General features: G+C 44.6%; 1 protein-coding gene across 1 annotated transcript in view; it reads right to left on the reverse strand.

The window, feature by feature from the left end:
• Nucleotides 1-19,162, reverse strand: part of LOC116371558 (CUB and sushi domain-containing protein 3-like) — a 258,797-nt gene that overhangs the window by 140,907 nt on the left and 98,728 nt on the right. Inside the window, 1 exon segment of the mRNA XM_031820410.1 lies at nucleotides 16,194-16,388. Within this exon segment, the coding sequence (XP_031676270.1) occupies nucleotides 16,194-16,388 (195 nt within the window).

The raw sequence follows: 19,162 nt of genomic DNA on the forward strand, positions 1-19,162 counted from the left end.
TAATTACAGAACTGATCTACATTACCAGGATCAGGTATCTGTCTGTTTTAACAGAACTGATCTACATTACCAGGATCTACATTACCAGGATCAGGTATCTGTCTGTTTTAATTACAGAACTGATCTACATTACCAGGATCAGGTATCTGTCTGTTTTAACAGAACTGATCTACATTACCAGGATCTACATTACCAGGATCAGGTATCTGTCTGTTTTAATTACAGAACTGATCTACATTACCAGGATCAGGTATCTGTCTGTTTTAACAGAACTGATCTACATTACCAGGATCTACATTACCAGGATCAGGTATCTGTCTGTTTTAATTACAGAACTGATCTACATTACCAGGATCAGGTATCTGTCTGTTTTAACAGAACTGATCTACATTACCAGGATCTACATTACCACGATCTACATTACCAGGATCAGGTATCTGTCTGTTTTAACAGAACTGATCTACATTACCAGGATCTACATTATCAGGATCAGGTATCTGTCTGTTTTAACAGAACTGATCTACATTACCAGGTTCTACATTACCAGGATCAGGTATATGTCTGTTTTAATTACAGAACTGATCTACATTACCAGGATCAGGTATCTGTCTGTTTTAACAGAACTGATCTACATTACCAGGATCTACATTACCAGGATCAGGTATCTGTCTGTTTTAATTACAGAACTGATCTACATTACCAGGATCAGGTATCTGTCTGTTTTAACAGAACTGATCTACATTACCAGGATCTACATTACCAGGATCAGGTATCTGTCTGTTTTAATTACAGAACTGATCTACATTACCAGGATCAGGTATCTGTCTGTTTTAACAGAACTGATCTACATTACCAGGATCTACATTACCAGGATCAGGTATCTGTCTGTTTTAATTACAGAACTGATCTACATTACCAGGATCAGGTATCTGTCTGTTTTAACAGAACTGATCTACATTACCAGGATCTACATTACCAGGATCAGGTATCTGTCTGTTTTAACAGAACTGATCTACATTACCAGGATCTACATTACCAGGATCAGGTATCTGTCTGTTTTAATTACAGAACTGATCTACATTACCAGGATCAGGTATCTGTCTGTTTTAACAGAACTGATCTACATTACCAGGATCTACATTACCAGGATCAGGTATCTGTCTGTTTTAATTACAGAACTGATCTACATTACCAGGATCAGGTATCTGTCTGTTTTAACAGAACTGAACTACATTACCAGGATCTACATTATCAGGATCAGGTATCTGTCTGTTTTAATTACAGAACTGATCTACATTACCAGGATCAGGTATCTGTCTGTTTTAACAGAACTGATCTACATTACCAGGATCTACATTACCAGGATCAGGTATCTGTCTGTTTTAATTACAGAACTGATCTACATTACCAGGATCAGGTATCTGTCTGTTTTAACAGAACTGATCTACATTACCAACATCAGGTATCTGTCTGTTTTAACAGAACTGATCTACATTACCAGGATCAGGTATCTGACTGTTTTAACAGAACTGATCTGCATTACCAGGATCTACATTACCACGATCTACATTACCAGGATCAGGTATCTGTCTGTTTTAACAGAACTGACCTACATTACCAGGATCTACATTACCAGGATCAGGTATCTGTCTGTTTTAATTACAGAACTGATCTACATTACCAGGATCAGGTATCTGTCTGTTTTAACAGAACTGATCTACATTACCAGGATCTACATTACCAGGATCTACATTACCAGGATCAGGTATCTGTCTGTTTTAATTACAGAACTGATCTACATTACCAGGATCAGGTATCTGTCTGTTTTAACAGAACTGATCTACATTACCAGGATCTACATTACCAGGATCAGGTATCTGTCTGTTTTAATTACAGAACTGATCTACATTACCAGGATCAGGTATCTGTCTGTTTTAACAGAACTGATCTACATTACCAGGATCTACATTACCAGGATCAGGTATCTGTCTGTTTTAACAGAACTGATCTACATTACCAGGATCTACATTACCAGGATCAGGTATCTGTCTGTTTTAACAGAACTGATCTACATTACCAGGATCAGGTATCTGTCTGTTTTAACAGAACTGATCTACATTACCAGGATCTACATTACCAGGATCAGGTATCTGTCTGTTTTAACAGAACTGATCTACATTACCAGGATCAGGTATCTGACTGTTTTAACAGAACTGATCTACATTACCAGGATCAGGTATCTGTCTGTTTTAATTACAGAACTGATCTACATTACCAGGATCAGGTATCTGTCTGTTTTAATTACAGAACTGATCTACATTACCAGGATCAGGTATCTGTCTGTTTTAACAGAACTGATCTACATTACCAGCATCAGGTATCTGTCTGTTTTAACAGAACTGATCTACATTACCAGGATCAGGTATCTGTCTGTTTTAACAGAACTGATCTACATTACCAGGATCTACATTACCACGATCTACATTACCAGGATCAGGTATCTGTCTGTTTTAACAGAACTGATCTACATTACCAGGATCTACATTACCAGGATCAGGTATCTGTCTGTTTTAACAGAACTGATCTACATTACCAGGATCTACATTACCAGGATCAGGTATCTGTCTGTTTTAATTACAGAACTGATCTACATTACCAGGATCTACATTACCAGGATCTACATTACCAGGATCAGGTATCTGTCTGTTTTAATTACAGAACTGATCTACATTACCAGGATCAGGTATCTGTCTGTTTTAACAGAACTGATCTACATTACCAGCATCAGGTATCTGTCTGTTTTAACAGAACTGATCTACATTACCAGGATCAGGTATCTGTCTGTTTTAACAGAACTGATCTACATTACCAGGATCTACATTACCACGATCTACATTACCAGGATCAGGTATCTGTCTGTTTTAACAGAACTGATCTACATTACCAGGATCTACATTACCAGGATCAGGTATCTGTCTGTTTTAACAGAACTGATCTACATTACCAGGATCTACATTACCACGATCTACATTACCAGGATCAGGTATCTGTCTGTTTTAACAGAACTGATCTACATTACCAGGATCTACATTACCAGGATCAGGTATCTGTCTGTTTTAACAGAACTGATCTACATTACCAGGATCTACATTACCAGGATCAGGTATCTGTCTGTTTTAACAGAACTGATCTACATTACCAGGATCTACATTACCAGGATCTACATTACCAGGATCAGGTATCTGTCTGTTTTAACAGAACTGATCTACATTACCAGGATCAGGTATCTGTCTGTTTTAACAGAACTGATCTACATTACCAGGATCAGGTATCTGTCTGTTTTAACAGAACTGATCTACATTACCAGGATCTACATTACCAGGATCTACATTACCAGGATCAGGTATCTGTCTGTTTTAATTACAGAACTGATCTACATTACCAGGATCAGGTATCTGTCTGTTTTAACAGAACTGATCTACATTACCAGCATCAGGTATCTGTCTGTTTTAACAGAACTGATCTACATTACCAGGATCAGGTATCTGTCTGTTTTAACAGAACTGATCTACATTACCAGGATCTACATTACCACGATCTACATTACCAGGATCAGGTATCTGTCTGTTTTAACAGAACTGATCTACATTACCAGGATCTACATTACCAGGATCAGGTATCTGTCTGTTTTAACAGAACTGATCTACATTACCAGGATCTACATTACCACGATCTACATTACCAGGATCAGGTATCTGTCTGTTTTAACAGAACTGATCTACATTACCAGGATCTACATTACCAGGATCAGGTATCTGTCTGTTTTAACAGAACTGATCTACATTACCAGGATCTACATTACCAGGATCAGGTATCTGTCTGTTTTAACAGAACTGATCTACATTACCAGGATCTACATTACCAGGATCTACATTACCAGGATCAGGTATCTGTCTGTTTTAACAGAACTGATCTACATTACCAGGATCAGGTATCTGTCTGTTTTAACAGAACTGATCTACATTACCAGGATCAGGTATCTGTCTGTTTTAACAGAACTGATCTACATTACCAGGATCTACATTACCAGGATCAGGTATCTGTCTGTTTTAACAGAACTGATCTACATTACCAGGATCAGGTATCTGTCTGTTTTAACAGAACTGATCTACATTACCAGGATCTACATTACCAGGATCAGGTATCTGTCTGTTTTAATTACAGAACTGATCTACATTACCAGGATCAGGTATCTGTCTGTTTTAACAGAACTGATCTACATTACCAGGATCTACATTACCAGGATCAGGTATCTGTCTGTTTTAATTACAGAACTGATCTACATTACCAGGATCTACATTACCAGGATCAGGTATCTGTCTGTTTTAATTACAGCTTCTTCTTTTTTTCTTTTTTTTCACCTTTATTTAACCAGGTAGGCTAGTTGAGAACACCTTTATTTAACCAGGTAGGCTAGTTGAGAACACCTTTATTTAACCAGGTAGGCTAGTTGAGAACACCTTTATTTAACCAGGTAGGCTAGTTGAGAACACCTTTATTTAACCAGGTAGGCTGGTTGAGAACACCTTTATTTAACCAGGTACACAAGTTGAGAACAAGTTCTCATTTACAATTACGACCTGGCCAAGATCAATGCAACAATGGAGGCCTAACAGGCCAAAATAACACCAATGCACTCCCTCCTCAACCTTCCCAATCCTGCTTCTTTCCCTGAATAGACTATCAGACCCAGTATAAAACATATAGAAATAGATGTCCTGTAGCTTTGGTAGTCTATAGCTTTTCCTGGGATTTCACAAGCAGAGGAACGGTTTGTTGTGAAGAGGCTTGATGAATGGCCTATAGGGGAGAGGCTTGATGAATGGCCTATAGCAGAGAGGCTTGATGAATGGCCTATAGTGGGGAGGCTTGAGTAATGGCCTATAGTGGAGAGGCTTGATGAATGGCCTATAGTGGAGAGGCTTGATGAATGGCCTATAGGGGAGAGGCTTGATGAATGGCCTATAGGGGAGAGGCTTGATGAATGGCCTATAGTGGAGAGGCTTGATGAATGGCCTATAGGGGAGAGGCTTGATGAATGGCCTATAGTGGAGGGACTTGATGAATGGCCTATAGTGGGGAGGCTTGATGAATGGCCTATAGTGGAGAGGCTTGATGAATGGCCTATAGGGGAGAGGCTTGATGAATGGCCTATAGCGGAGAGGCTTGATGAATGGCATATAGCGGGGAGGCTTGATGAATGGCCTATAGTGGAGAGGCTTGATGAATGGCCTATAGGGTAGAGGCTTGATGAATGGCCTATAGCGGAGAGGCTTGATGAATGGCCTATAGGGGAGAGGCTTGATGAATGGCCTATAGGGGAGAGGCTTGATGAATGGCCTATAGTGGGGAGGCTTGATGAATGGCCTATAGTGGAGGGACTTGATGAATGGCCTATAGTGGGGAGGCTTGATGAATGGCCTATAGTGGAGAGGCTTGATGAATGGCCTATAGGGGAGAGGCTTGATGAATGGCCTATAGCGGAGAGGCTTGATGAATGGCATATAGCGGGGAGGCTTGATGAATGGCCTATAGTGGAGAGGCTTGATGAATGGCCTATAGGGTAGAGGCTTGATGAATGGCCTATAGCGGAGAGGCTTGATGAATGGCCTATAGGGGAGAGGCTTGATGAATGGCCTATAGGGGAGAGGCTTGATGAATGGCCTATAGGGGAGAGGCTTGATGAATGGCCTATAGAGGAGAGGCTTGATGAATGGCCTATAGGGTAGAGGCTTGATGAATGGCCTATAGGGGAGAGGCTTGATGAATGGCCTATAGGGGAGAGGCTTGATGAATGGCCTATAGGGTAGAGGCTTGATGAATGGCCTATAGTGGGGAGGCTTGATGAATGGCCTATAGGGGAGAGGCTTGATGAATGGCCTATAGGGTAGAGGCTTGATGAATGGCCTATAGCGGGGAGGCTTGATGAATGGCCTATAGCGGGGAGGCTTGATGAATGGCCTATAGTGGAGAGGCCTGCGTACAGCTGGAAAAGAGAGAAACTAGTGATGTATAGCCAAGGTAAGAAGCTAAATATTTGCTAGGCCATTCAGTAGTTCAAGAAAAATAAATGATCAGATTATGAAATGGCAGATGTGTACTGTGTTTCTCCAGGCTGCGCTCTGTGGTCCCAGGACACGCAAAGCTTCACTATTGATCAGGCTCAGGCCTACATTTTTAGACAAGAACATCTCTCTACCTAGGCTACAGCAACACAGTGCAATGAGAAATGTATTACTGTTATCATGTGGAGCATTATGTCTCAACTTCCTGAAGAGAAATCTGTCTTCTAAAAAGAAAAAGAAAGAAAAGACCGGAGAGAGAACAGAAAGGGAGACAGGACGTCACCCAATAATTCACAAAGGGAGGAGGGTGTAGTTTCGTGAGTGGTGGATATTAACCTGTTAGCTTATTAGTCCATAGTGAAATAGGCTCATTTTGTTCCCCCTAACATTAGTTACATAATACCTTAACAGAACACTGTTTACATTTCGCTATTCCGATATTTTTATTCAATACAGGAACACTTTTAGCAAGCTATTCATACTAAATCATTTGCCCCTGCCTGGTGAGAGGCCCAACAGATACAGCTTCAGGCTCACCAGTCCTGTCTCCCCATCCCCCTGAACCAGCCCCGTCTCCCCATCCCCTGAACCAGCCCTGTCTCCCCATCCCCCTGAACCAGCCCTGTCTCCCCATCCCCCTGAACCAGCCCTGTCTCCCCATCCCCCTGAACCAGCCCTGTCTCCCCATACCCATACCCCTAAACCAGCCCTGTCTCCCCATCCCCCTGAACCAGCCCTGTCTCCCCATCCCCCTGAACCAGCCCTGTCTCCCCATCCCCCTGAACCAGCCCTGTCTCCCCATCCCCCTGAACCAGCCCTGTCTCCCCATCCCCCTGAACCAGCCCTGTCCCCCATACCCCTGAACCAGCCCTGTCTCCCCATCCCCCTCAACCAGCCCTGTCTCCCCATCCCCCTGAACCAGCCCTGTCTCCCCATACCCCTGAACCAGCCCTGTCTCCCCATCCCCATACCCCTGAACCAGCCCTGTCTCCCCATCCCCTGAACCAGCCCTGTCTCCCCATCCCCCTGAACCAGCCCTGTCTCCCCATCCCCCTGAACCAGCCCTGTCTCCCCATCCCCCTGAACCAGCCCTGTCTCCCCATCCCCCTGAACCAGCCCTGTCTCCCCATCCCCCTGAACCAGCCCAGTCTCCCACCTGAAGGAGGTGAGCAGCATTGTGTTGAATGACATGTCAGTTGGCATAATTGCAGGTACTGCAATGCATTGAGGACAGGAATAAATCTCACTCGACAAAGAGGCAGCCAATATCATAGAGCCTTAAAAGGAAGATATGCAGGCTCTTAGAGATGGATGGGAGTCTCTCCTGTCTGAGGCAACACTGATTGCTATGCAAATGGGTGTTGCACCTCAATTTAGCACGGAACACAGTCGCCAGAGGAAAAGGTAGAGATTCCATGATGAGACCTCTGAAGAGGAGACGGCTCAGGACTTTGCAGCAACAGTGTTTTCAGAACACAGTGTTTTTTTATACTGCAATGGACGACATCATAAGTGACTTGGACACTTTTGACACCACTGCAAAAAAATTGTAGAAGAATGTTCTGCTTTTCTGAAAGTTGGTCAGATTAGTGAGGATAAAGTCCCCTCTGTGTGCCAACCACTGATCATGAAGTATTCTAGAGATGTTACAACTGAGGTTCAAAATGAAGTAAGACACCTGACCACTGTACATGCTGCTCCCCTCCTAACTTGTCCCCTCTTGGTCTCCTGAACACTGTACATGCTGACACTTTCCCCTCCTAACCTGTCCCCTCTTGGTCTCCTGAACACTGTACATGCTGACTCTGTCCCCTCCTAACCTGTCCCTCTTGGTCTCCTGACACCTGAACACTGTATATGCTGACTCTGTCCCCTCCTAACCTGTCCCCTCTTGGTCTCCTGAACAGTGTATATACTGCCACTCTCCCCTCCTAACCTGTCCCCTCTTGGTCTCCTGACACCTGAACACTGTACATGCTGCCACTCTCCCCTCCTAACCTGTCCCCTCTTGGTCTCCTGACACCTGAACACTGTACATGCTGCCACTCTCCCCTCCTAACCTGTCCCCTCTTGGTCTCCTGACACCTGAACACTGTACATGCTGCCACTCTCCCCTCCTAACCTGTCCCCTCTTGGTCTCCTGAACACCTGAACACTGTATATGCTGCCACTCTCCCCTCCTAACCTGTCCCCTCTTGGTCTCCTGAACACTGTATATGCTGACTCTGTCCCCTCCTAACCTGTCCCCTCTTGGTCTCCTGAACACCTGAACACTGTATATGCTGCCACTCTCCCCTCCTAACCTGCCCCCTCTTGGTCTCCTGAACACTGTATATGCTGACTCTGTCCCCTCCTAACCTGTCCCCTCTTGGTCTCCTGAACACTGTATATGCTGACTCTGTCCTCTCCTAACCTGTCCCCTCTCGGTCTCCTGAATGAAATTAGTAAGATGCTGCTGCAAAGCATTTTGGGAGAAGTGTACATTGCTTTACGTACATTTTGCACACTGCCTGTGACTGTTGCTGGTGGTGAGAGAGCTTTCAGTAAGCTAAAAACTGATAGGAAAAAAACTATTTGAGGTCCACTATGTCCCAGGACAGGCTTTGCAGGCTTGTCATTCTGTCCATTGAAAGTCAGTTAGCTTGAAAGCTGGACGTCAAAGACTTAATCAGTGACTTTGCTAGTAAGAAGGCTGGGCGCTGGGCTCTTGGTGAATAAGGCTGAGCCAGTGATAACTGTTAAATGGCTGTGGATATTTGATCACGACACACATGATGCCCACAGGCTGTGAACAAGACTGAGAACAGACTGAGAACAAGACCGAGAACAAGATATATCTCAAAGTAATGGCTATGGATATTGGATCACTACACACATGATGCCCACAGGCTGAGAACAAGACTGAGAACAAGACTGAGAACAGGATAAATCTCAAAGTAATGAGCTGGATTGACCATCAAATCTGTTGTTCACAATCAAGACCCCGAGTGGAGGAAACCTGTTGATTTGGTGACCTCTTGACGTTTCCTCTAGCAACACCTTTTCACTTCCATTTTGTTTTTCCATTATCCAGCTGCTTTATTGTCTAGTTGGTACTTATACTTAGTTCAACAATCTACTGCTGATTGTACTATTTTTGTTAGTTATATCGTTCTATAGATGTTAAATGTTAATTTATTTTATTTTGAAGAGGTTATTAATGTATATTTAAGTTATATTTATTATTCGTCATTCATGTTAAGAGAATTTTCCATTCAATCATTTTTTTGGGACCATTAAAATGACATTTCGACTGTAAAAAGATGTCCTTTAGCACATTTCTTATAGAAGGGATCAGTCTTCCATCAGATAGTGAATTCCACTGTGTGCAGACTGTTGCATGCATGTCTGCACAGGGTTATATTATCACAGCTCACTGTCAAGGAAATATCACACAGTAAAGATTGGGACTACAAGAGAGTTGCACGCCTGCAAACTCTTTAAATGGGTCGATTGGGTTCTGGAGGTGTGTGACTACAGGTAGAGAGTTATTTAAAGCTTTAAATGGGTCGATTGGGTTCTGGAGGTGTGTGACTACAGGTAATTGCGTAGGGTGGGTGGGGCTTGTGGTGGTTGGGACCTGTGGTGGTTGGGGCCTGTGGTGGGTGGGGCCTGTGGTGGTTGGGGCCTGTGGTGGTTGGGGCCTGTGGTGGGTGGGGCCTGTGGTGGTTGGGGCCTGTGGTGGTTGGGGCCTGTGGTGGGTGGGGCCTGTGGTGGTTGGGGCCTGTGGTGGTTGGGGCCTGTGTAGGTTGGGGCCTGTGGTGGGTGGGGCCTGTGGTGGTTGGGGCCTGTGGTGGTTGGGGCCTGTGGTGGTTGGGGCCTGAGGTGGGTGGGGCCTGTGGTAGGTGGGGCCTGTGGTGGGTGGGGCCTGTGGTGGTTGGGGCCTGTGGTGGTTGGGCCCCCCAATGTGATATCTTTTCATGTGGCCCACAAATCCCTGGCGGCTCTTCCCTGCTCACACATCCTGTTTGTTACATGCTGAATTAACAACATAGGACAAACAAACTACACCTCATTATGCAACCGATTGGATCAGTATGTCCAGAAAGGAACATTAGCAGGCTTCTCTTAATGGTGTTAACACCAAGCTACATCCTGATAAAATAGGCCTGTCTTAACACCAAGCTACATCCTGATAAAATAGGCCTGTCTTAACACCAAGCTACATCCTGACAAAATAGACCTGTCTTAACACCAAGCTACATCCTTACAAAATAGGCCTGTCTTAACACCAAGCTACATCCTTACAAAATAGGCCTGTGTTAACACCGAGCTACATCCTTACAAAATAGGCCTGTCTTAACACCAAGCTACATCCTTACAAAATAGGCCTGTCTTAACACCAAGCTACATCCTTACAAAATAGGCCTGTCTTAACACCGAGCTACATCCTGACAAAATAGGCCTGTCTTAACACTGAGCTACATCCTGAGAAAATAGGCCTGTCTTAAAACCGAGCTACATCCTGACAAAATAGGCCTGTCTTACCAATGAGCTACATCCTGACAAAATAGGCCTGTCTTACCAATGAGCTACATCCTGACAAAATAGGCCTGTCTTAACACCGAGCTACATCCTTAAAAAATAGGCCTGTCTTACCAATGAGCTACATCCTGACAAAATAGGCCTGTCTTACCAATGAGCTACATCCTGACAAAATAGGCCTGTCTTACCAATGAGCTACATCCTGACAAAATAGGCCTGTCTTACCAATGAGCTACATCCTGACAAAATAGGCCTGTCTTAACACCAAGCTACATCCTGATAAAATAGGCCTGTTTTAACACCAAGCTACATCCTGACAAAATAGGCCTGTCTTAACACCAAGCTACATCCTGACAAAATAGGCCTGTCTTAACACCGAGCTACATCCTGACAAAATAGGCCTGTCTTAACACCAAGCTACATCCTGATAAAATAGGCCTGTTTTAACACCAAGCTACATCCTGACAAAATAGGCCTGTCTTAACACCAAGCTACATCCTGACAAAATAGGCCTGTCTTAACACCGAGCTACATCCTGACAAAATAGGCCTGTGTTAAGATAGGCCTACGAAAGGAAACCATTGTCGTCTCCTTTCCATCTCTCCGCCCCGTTAATACTGTAGCCTATTGTACATTTGGCCAAACGTGCAATTCTCCTCCAATATGCTATCAGTAGGCTTAAAAGAAAATAAAGTTGAAATAAGTGTCCAACAAGTTTTTTTTTGTAGTCTGGCTTTTTCATGGGATTCCGCAAGATTTAAGAGGAATAGTCGTGGCAGCAGCGAGGCCAGCCGTGTAATTGCGCATCGGAACAACGAAGACAGACAAGCTGGAGATGTAGCCTAGGAAGGATCAGGAGGAGAACAGGGAGGAGAGGAGGAGAAGGGACAGAGGAGAGGAGGAGAACAGGGATGAGAGGAGGATAAGGGAGGAGAGGAGGAGAAGGGACAGAGGAGAGGAGGAGAAGGGAGGAGAGGAGGAGAAGGGACAGAGGAGAGGAGGAGAACAGGGAGGAGAACAGGGAGGAGAGGAGGAGAAGGGACAGAGGAGAGGGGACAGAGGAGAGGAGGAGAACAGGGAGGAGAACAGGGAGGGGAGGAGGAGAAGGGACATAGGAGAGGAGGAGAACAGGGAGGAGAGGAGGAGAACAGGGAGCAGAGGAGGAGAAGGGACAGAGGAGAGGGGACAGAGGAGAGGAGGAGAAGGGAGGAGAGGAGGAGAAGGGACAGAGGAGAGGAGGAGAACAGGGAGGAGAGGAGGAGAAGGGAGGAGAGGAGGAGAGGAGAACAGGGAGGAGAGAGGAGAAGGAATGGAAGAGAGGAGGAAGGAGAACAGGGATGAAAGGGGTGAAGGGAGGGAGGAGAACAGGTTGGAGAACAGGGAGGAGAACAGGGACAGAGGAGAGGAGGAGGAGAAGGGGTGAAGGGACACTGTAGAGGAAGAGAGGAAACAGGGACAAGGAGATGGGTGAAGGGATGGAGTAGGCGTAGTGTGGTGTTGGAAGCAGTCAGACATCAAGAGGGAATGGGCAGATTCTCAGAAGAAGTAAGATGAAAGAAATATCTGGCTATTCAGAGAATCCACAGACAGAACACCACTCTATGACGAGAGGAGAGGAGAGGAGAGGAGAGGAGAGGAGAGGAGAGGAGAGGAGAGGAGAGGAGAGGAGAGGAGAGGAGAGGAGAGGAGAGGAGAGGAGAGGAGAGGAGAGGAGAGGAGAGGAGAGGAGAGGAGAGGAGAGGAGAGGAGAGGAGGAGAGGAGAGGAGAGGAGGAGAAGAGGAGGAGAGGCTTTGAGGAGGAATAGGAAATGAGGAGAGGAGGAGGAGGAGGAGATGATTGTCCAAAGCAGCACTGTCCGCACTGCATTGACCTGAAAGGAATGTGCTAGTGAGAGAAGATAACGCTCTATGTACTGTACGCCCTAAATGTCACCCTATTCACTGTATAGTGCACTACTTTTGACCAGAGCCCTATGGGCCCCTATATACTGAATAGGGTGGCATTTGGGCTCCAAGACTATGTCTCAGACAACTCCTTCCACCCTCAATCTGCAGCTTTTTACCACTTCTAAGCTGTCAATTCACCAGCATATGTTGCACCAATTTCCCATTTAAAAAGTATTTCAGGCTCCAGCGCTGTGAACAGCCTGCCAGTGTCAGCAGTGATTCTCCCTCTTCTCCTCCTCTACTCCTCTCCTCTCTTCTCCTCCTCTACTCCTCTCTTCTCCTCCTCTACTCCTCTCCTCTCTTCTCCTCCTCCTCTCCTCACTTCTCCTCTCTTCTCCTCCCTCCTCCCTCCTCCTCTCCTCTCCTCTCCTCTCCTCTCCTCTCCTCTCTTCTCCTCCTTTCCGACCTTCTCCTCTTCTCCTCTCCTCTCTTCTTCTCTTTTCCGATCTTCTCCTCTCTTCTCCTCCTTTCCTATCTTCACCTCTCCTCCCTTCTCCTCTCCTCTCTTCACTTCTCCTCCCTCCTCCTCTCTTCTCCTCCTTTCCGATCTTCTCCTCTCTTCTCCTCCTTTCCTATCTTCACTTCTCCTCCCTCCTCCTCTCTCCTCCTCCTTTCCGATCTTCTCCTCTCTTCTCCTCCTTTCCTATCTTCACCTCTCCTCCCTCCTCCTCTCTTCTCCTCCTTTCCGATCTTCTCCTCTCTTCTCCTCCTTTCCTATCTTCACTTCTCCTCCCTCCTCCTCCTTTCCGATCTTCTCCTCTCTTCTCCTCTTTTCCTATCTTCACTTCTCCTCACTCCTCCTCTCTTCTCTTCTCCTCCCTCCTCCCTCCTATCTTCTCCTCTCTTCTCCTCACTCCTCCTCTCTTCTCTTCTCTTCTCTTCTCCTCCCTCCTCCTCCTCTCTTCTCCTCTCTTCTCCTCCTTTCCTATCTTCACCTCTCCTCCCTCCTCCTCTCTTCTCCTCCTTTCCGATCTTCTCCTCTCTTCTCCTCTTTTCCTATCTTCACTTCTCCTCACTCCTCCTCTCTTCTCTTCTCTTCTCCTCCCTCCTCCCTCCTATCTTCTCCTCTCTTCTCCTCACTCCTCCTCTCTTCTCTTCTCTTCTCCTCCCTCCTCCTCCTCTCTTCTCCTCTCTTCTCCTCCTTTCCTATCTTCACTTCTCCTCCCTTCTCCTCTCTCCTCCTCCTTTCCGATCTTCTCCTCTCTTCTCCTCTCTTCTCCTCACTCCTCCTCTCTTCTCCTCCCTCCTCCCTCCTATCTTCTCCTCTCTTTCTCCTCCTCTCCTATCTTCACTTCTCCTCACTCCTCCTCTCTTCTCCTCCCTCCGCCCTCCTATCTTCTCCTCTCTTTCTCCTCCTCTCCTCTCCTCTTGATTCCTCATCTCCTTCTCTCAGTGCAGTCAGATTGCACAGTGGTTTGTTTGGTGGTAATGTTTTCTTTGTCCTTCCTCTGGGGGCAACAGATGATCATTAAAGAGGAGCTGGATTAGGCTTTTCCTCTAAGAGAGAGACAACATATGTGGTCTGAGTCTGGGGTCCTAGGGTTGGTTAGACAGCAGCACACTGAACCAACACTGTGGAAAACTAATGGACAGCTACTCACAGGCTCCAAAAACATATGTGGTCTGAGTCTGGGGTCCTAGGGTTGGTTAGACAGCAGCACACTGAACCAACACTGTGGGAAACTAATGGACAGCTACTCACAGGCTCCAAAAAAAAGATAGATGCAATACTACTAGTTGGTGAAATAAAGTGAAAGGGAATTTTGGTCAGTAAATATCCTAGGACGTAGTATGTTGTTTATAATACGGTAGTGCAGAATAAGTGATTGATAAGGTCATGAGTTAGGAGGGTCAATGCAGTAATGTCTCCTGCAGTGAACTGCTGTCTATCGTATCAACATGAGGCTACCACTGTGTACTTGTGGACTGATCGAGATAACAATGTTATTGAACTATTTGTTGACGGGATAGATAGGTGAACCTTTCTACGTGGAGAAATGTCATTTCCCCCCCCCCCATAAATAAATGAGTATCTATGATGTCATAAATGAGTATCTATGATGTCATAAATGAGTATCTATGATGTCATAAATGAGTATCTATGATGTCATAAATGAGTATCTATGATGTCATGAATGAGTATCTATGATGTCATAAATGAGTATCTATGATGTCATAAATGAGTATCTATGATGTCATAAATGAGTATCTATGATGTCATGAATGAGTATCTATGATGTCATAAATGAGTATCTATGATGACTATTTCAATCTGTTCCCGTAGCCACCCGTATAACCTGCATCTATAAGTGCATTGGGGTAGTGATCGTGTCCCAAAGGGCACCGTATTCCCTAAATAGGCCACTACTTTCGACCCTATGGGCCCTGGTGAAAAGTAGTGCACTTCAATAGGAAATAGAGTATCCATTTGGGATGCACATAAGACATACTCATACTGGTGGAAAAAGTATTTGATTGTCCTACTTGAGTAAAAGTAAAGATACCTTAATAGAAAATGACTCAAGTAAAATTGCAAGTCACCAAGTAAAATACTACTTGAGTAAAAGTCTAAAAGTATTTGGTTTTAAATATACTTATTAAGTATCAAAAGTAAAATGGAATTGCTAAATATATTCTTATTAAGTATCAAATGTAAAAGTAAAAGTATAAATTATTTCAAATTCCTTTATATTAAGCAAACCAGACGGTACAATGTTCTATTTTTTTTAAATTGACAGATAGCCAGGGGAGCACTCCAACACTCAGACATCATTTACAAAAAAAATAGCATTTGTGTTTAGTGAGTCTGCCAGATCAGAGGCAGTAGGGATGGACCAGGGATGTTCTCTTGATAAGTGTGTAAAATTGGACCATTTTCCTGTCAAAAATGTAACAAGTCCTTTTGGGTATCAGGGGAAAATGTAAGGAGTCAAAAAAGTACTTTATTTTCTTTCGGAATGTAGTGAAGTAAAAGTAAAAGTTGTCAAAAACATAAATAGGAAAGTAAAAGTACAAATACCTCATAAAACTACTTAAGTAGTACTTTTACTTAAGTACTTTACACTACTGCTGGTGCCAGTCATGACGTGGTAGTCACCTCAGATAAAGTCTAGGTAAATACCTGGAGACAAAACACATTACATTCTTCTATGATAGAATTCCAACCAAAGTCAATTCAGAACCACAAAGGATCAAAGGCCTGTGGCTCTTTACAGATAAACAGGAAATCAGTTTTGCAAAGAGACCCGGAGTACAGTGACAGTTATTTAGAGAACATTATATTTTCTGTGGAACAACCAAGATTCAATAGTGTGCTGGAATTTCATCCTGGTTCATCGCCACAACGTCAAACAAGACAAATCGAAAACTAGATTCGACTTGATTCAAGAGCCAATCGAGAAAGAAATAAAAGACCGTGGGCCAATCCCACTGTGTCAATATGAAGGAATCATGTTTTGAGTCCCAAATTTAACCTTATTCCCTATATAGTGCCCTACTTAAGACCAGGGCCTATAGGGCTGTAGTTACAAGTATTTCACTATGTAGGGAATAGGGTGCCATTGGGTATACGCCCCATGTTATTAAAGCCAGTCTCACCTCTGCAGATGGGGACAGGGAAGTCCCAGACGGCCATATTGCCTGTGTTGAGGACACAGGTAAGGATGGGGTGACCGTCCAACACATAGCCCGTCACACACCTGTAGCGGATCGTGTTCCCGATGTTGAACTGTGTCCCGTTTAGGATGCCTTTAGGTGGAACACCAGGGTTCCCACAGGCGCTGCTCATTAACACTGGAACACAGACAGGCAGAATGTTACCACAGACACTGCTCCTTAACTCTGGAACACAGACAGAATGTTACCACAGACACTGCTCCTTAACTCTGGAACACAGAAATAATGTTACCACAGACACTGCTCCTTAACTCTGGAACACAGACAGAATGTTACCACAGACACTGCTCCTTAACTTTGGAACACAGACAGAATGTTACCACAGACACTGCTCCTTAACTCTGGAACACAGACAGAATGTTACCACAGACACTGCTCCTTAACTCTGGAACACAGACAGAATGTTACCACAGACACTGCTCCTTAACTCTGGAACACAGACAGAATGTTACCACAGAACACTGCTCCTTAACTCTGGAACACAGACAGAGGGAATGTCACTAAATCCACTTCAATCAGTGTAGGTGAAGGGGAGGAGACAGGTTAAAGAAGGATTTGTGGTGAACGAGCAAGACAAAAGATTTAATAGCCTTTGAACGAGGTATGTTAGTATATGCCATGCGCACCAGTTTGTGTCAAGAACTGAAACGCTGCTGGTTTTTTCTCGCTCAATAGTTTCCTGTGTGTATGATGAATGGTCCACCACCCAATGGGCATCCAGCCAACTGGACACAACTGTATTTGTATTTATTATGGATCCCCATTAGTTCCTGCCAAGGCAGCAGCTACTCTTCCTGGGGTTTATTATGGATCCACATTAGTTCCTGCCAAGGCAGCAGCTACTCTTCCTGGGGTTTATTATGGATCCACATTAGTTCCTGCCAAGGCAGCAGCTACTCTTCCTGGGGTTTATTATGGATCCCCATTAGTTCCTGCCAAGGCAGCAGCTACTCTTCCTGGGGTTTATTATGGATCCCCATTAGTTCCTGCAAAGGCAGCAGCTACTCTTCCTGGGGTTTATTATGGATCCCCATTAGTTCCTGCAAAGGCAGCAGCTACTCTTCCTGGGGTTTATTATGGATCCCCATTAGTTCCTGCCAAGGCAGCAGCTACTCTTCCTGGGGTTTATTATGGATCCCCATTAGTTCCTGTCAAGGAAGCAGCTACTCTTCCTGGGGTTTATTATGGATCCACATTAGTTCCTGCCAAGGCAGCAGCTACTCTTCCTGGGGTTTATTATGGATCCCCATTAGTTCCTGCCAAGGCAGCAGCTACTCTTCCTGGGGTTTATTATGGATCCACATTAGTTCCTGCCAAGGCAGCAGCTACTCTTCCTGGGGTTTATTATGGATCCACATTAGTTCCTGCCAAGGCAGCAGCTACTCTTCCTGGGGTTTATTATGGATCCCCATTAGTTCCTGCCAAGGCAGCAGCTACTCTTCCTGGGGTTTATTATGGATCCCCATTAGTTCCTGCAAAGGCAGCAGCTACTCTTCCTGGGGTTTATTATGGATCCCCATTAGTTCCTGCAAAGGCAGCAGCTACTCTTCCTGGGGTTTATTATGGATCCCCATTAGTTCCTGCCAAGGCAGCAGCTACTCTTCCTGGGGTTTATTATGGATCCCCATTAGTTCCTGTCAAGGAAGCAGCTACTCTTCCTGGGGTTTATTATGGATCCACATTAGTTCCTGCCAAGGCAGCAGCTACTCTTCCTGGGGTTTATTATGGATCCCCATTAGTTCCTGCCAAGGCAGCAGCTACTCTTCCTGGGGTTTATTATGGATCCACATTAGTTCCTGCCAAGGCAGCAGCTACTCTTCCTGGGGTTTATTATGGATCCCCATTAGTTCCTGTCAAGGCAGCAGCTACTCTTCCTGGGATCCAGCTAAATGAAGGCAGTTATACAATTATACACCAATATATTCATAACATTTTTCATAAAACATTAGTTGTGTGCCCTCCGGCCCATACTCCACTACCACATATCTACAACATAAAATCCATGTGTGTGTATAGTGGGTATGTTATCGTGTGTGTGTATAGTGGGTATGTTATTGTGTGTGTATAGTGGGTATGTTATCGTGTGTGTGTATAGTGGGTATGTTATCGTGTGTGTGTATAGTGGGTATGTTATCGTGTGTGTGTATAGTGGGTATGTTATCGTGTGTGTGTAGTTGGTGTGTGTATAGTGGGTATGTCATCATGTGTGTATAGTGGGTATGTTATCGTGTGTGTGTATAGTGGGTATGTTATTGTGTGTATAGTGGGTATGTTATCGTGTGGGTGTATAGTGGGTATGTTATCGTGTGTGTGTAGTGGGTATGTTATCGTGTGGGTATAGTGGGTATGTTATCGTGTGTGTATAGTGGGTATGTTATCGTGTGTGTATAGTGGGTATGTTATCATGTGTGTAGTGGGTATGTCATCGTGTGTGTATAGTGGGTATGTCATCGTGTGTGTATAGTGGGTATGTCATCGTGTGTGTGTAGTGGGTATGTTATCGGGTGTGTGTATAGTGGGTATGTCATTGTGTGTGTATAGTGGGTATAATGGGTATGTCAATGTGTGTGTGTGTATAGTGGGTATGTTATCGTGTGTGTGTATAGTGGGTATGTTATCGTGTGTGTGTAGTTGGTGTGTGTATAGTGGGTATGTCATCATGTGTGTATAGTGGGTATGTTATCGTGTGTGTGTATAGTGAGTATGTTATTGTGTGTATAGTGGGTATGTTATCGTGTGGGTGTATAGTGGGTATGTTATCGTGTGTGTATAGTGGGTATGTCATCGTGTGTTTATAGTGGGTATGTTATCGTGTGGGTATAGTGGGTATGTTATCGTGTGTGTATAGTGGGTATGTCATCGTGTGTTTATAGTGGGTATGTTATCGTGTG

This window comes from Oncorhynchus kisutch, unplaced genomic scaffold (genome assembly GCF_002021735.2).
Source record: "Oncorhynchus kisutch isolate 150728-3 unplaced genomic scaffold, Okis_V2 scaffold3357, whole genome shotgun sequence".
Lineage (NCBI taxonomy): Eukaryota > Metazoa > Chordata > Actinopteri > Salmoniformes > Salmonidae > Oncorhynchus > Oncorhynchus kisutch.